The following is a 1,181-nucleotide window of genomic DNA, read 5'->3' on the forward strand; positions in this document are numbered from 1 at the left end:
TGGCAACGATCTCGCTTGAAAATCCTACGAAGGCCAGTCAGGCGGTACTGGCAATGGCCACGATCTAGAAGCTAAATCATATGACAGGATGTTTCTCTTTGAAATACACTGTCTTTGTTTTAAATTAATTTTTTAAATGATAAAGAATTTAATAAAATAATTTTGTTATTATTAAGCTGGTGCTTAGAACATGGAATTAACAAGAAATTTTGATGAAAAGTTTTAGTATAGATCATTTTAAAATATGACATTTGTGTCACAGAACCGAGTGTGATTTTACCCCCACCCCCATCTTTTTGCAAACTGATTTGTGTTGGGGGAAATTTACAAAGTGGTAAAGTTTGTAACTGAAAGAAATCTGAACACATTCCATGAAAATAATGGTAAAAAACAATGACCAAACTTGGAACTTTCTATTGACAATAGATCAGGTACAGTGGCAGAAAGTGATTGCCACCAAATAGATTTAGAATATTTGATTCTACACTTTATCGGGAGTGGACAGCATATACCCACACACACATACACACACACACAGTCAATCACACATGCACACACTTAATCGTGTGTATGCACCCACACAGACACACACTCTCAATCACATATATATGCACATATACAAGACACACTTACACATAGTCATTCAGTTACACATGCACACACACACACATGCATACACACACACACACATGCATGCACACAAGCACAACGAGTCACTTACAAACGAAATCTCCTTTTCATGTGTTTCAGAATTTGAAATTGTCCAGAGTGCCATGTTCACTGACCCTGATGACCAAAGTGCCTGGTTTTACCACAGATGGCTACTGGGAAGAGGTAAGACACCACAAACATACCATCCTAAAACATTTCCCAATATCTCACTTATCTTTCCTTACTTTGAGCCAACTTAAGAACATTCTTAAACATTTTCTTTACACATTCTTTTTTTTTTTAAACTAACGCCATTTCAATACCCCTTGCCATATATATATATATATATGTGTGTGTGTGTGTTTTCATTACATCTTGCAACCTTTTCAATAAGTAAATGAGTGGAAATTGAACCAGTGAGTGTGTTAAGTAATAAGGCACTAATAGAGAATGGCTCTCCCCTGACACAATATATATATTGTATATATATGTGCAGGCATGGCTGTGTGGTAAAAAGCTTGCTTCTCAAC

General features: G+C 36.1%; 1 protein-coding gene across 1 annotated transcript in view; it reads left to right on the forward strand.

Annotated features, from left to right (window-relative positions):
• The window catches only part of LOC106879943 (geranylgeranyl transferase type-2 subunit alpha), a 34,004-nt gene that overhangs the window by 17,378 nt on the left and 15,445 nt on the right, over positions 1-1,181 (forward strand). The window contains exon 6 of the mRNA XM_052978141.1: positions 751-834. Within this exon, the coding sequence (XP_052834101.1) occupies positions 751-834 (84 nt within the window). The remainder of the gene's footprint in view (positions 1-750; positions 835-1,181) is intronic.

This window comes from Octopus bimaculoides, chromosome 30 (genome assembly GCF_001194135.2).
Source record: "Octopus bimaculoides isolate UCB-OBI-ISO-001 chromosome 30, ASM119413v2, whole genome shotgun sequence".
Lineage (NCBI taxonomy): Eukaryota > Metazoa > Mollusca > Cephalopoda > Octopoda > Octopodidae > Octopus > Octopus bimaculoides.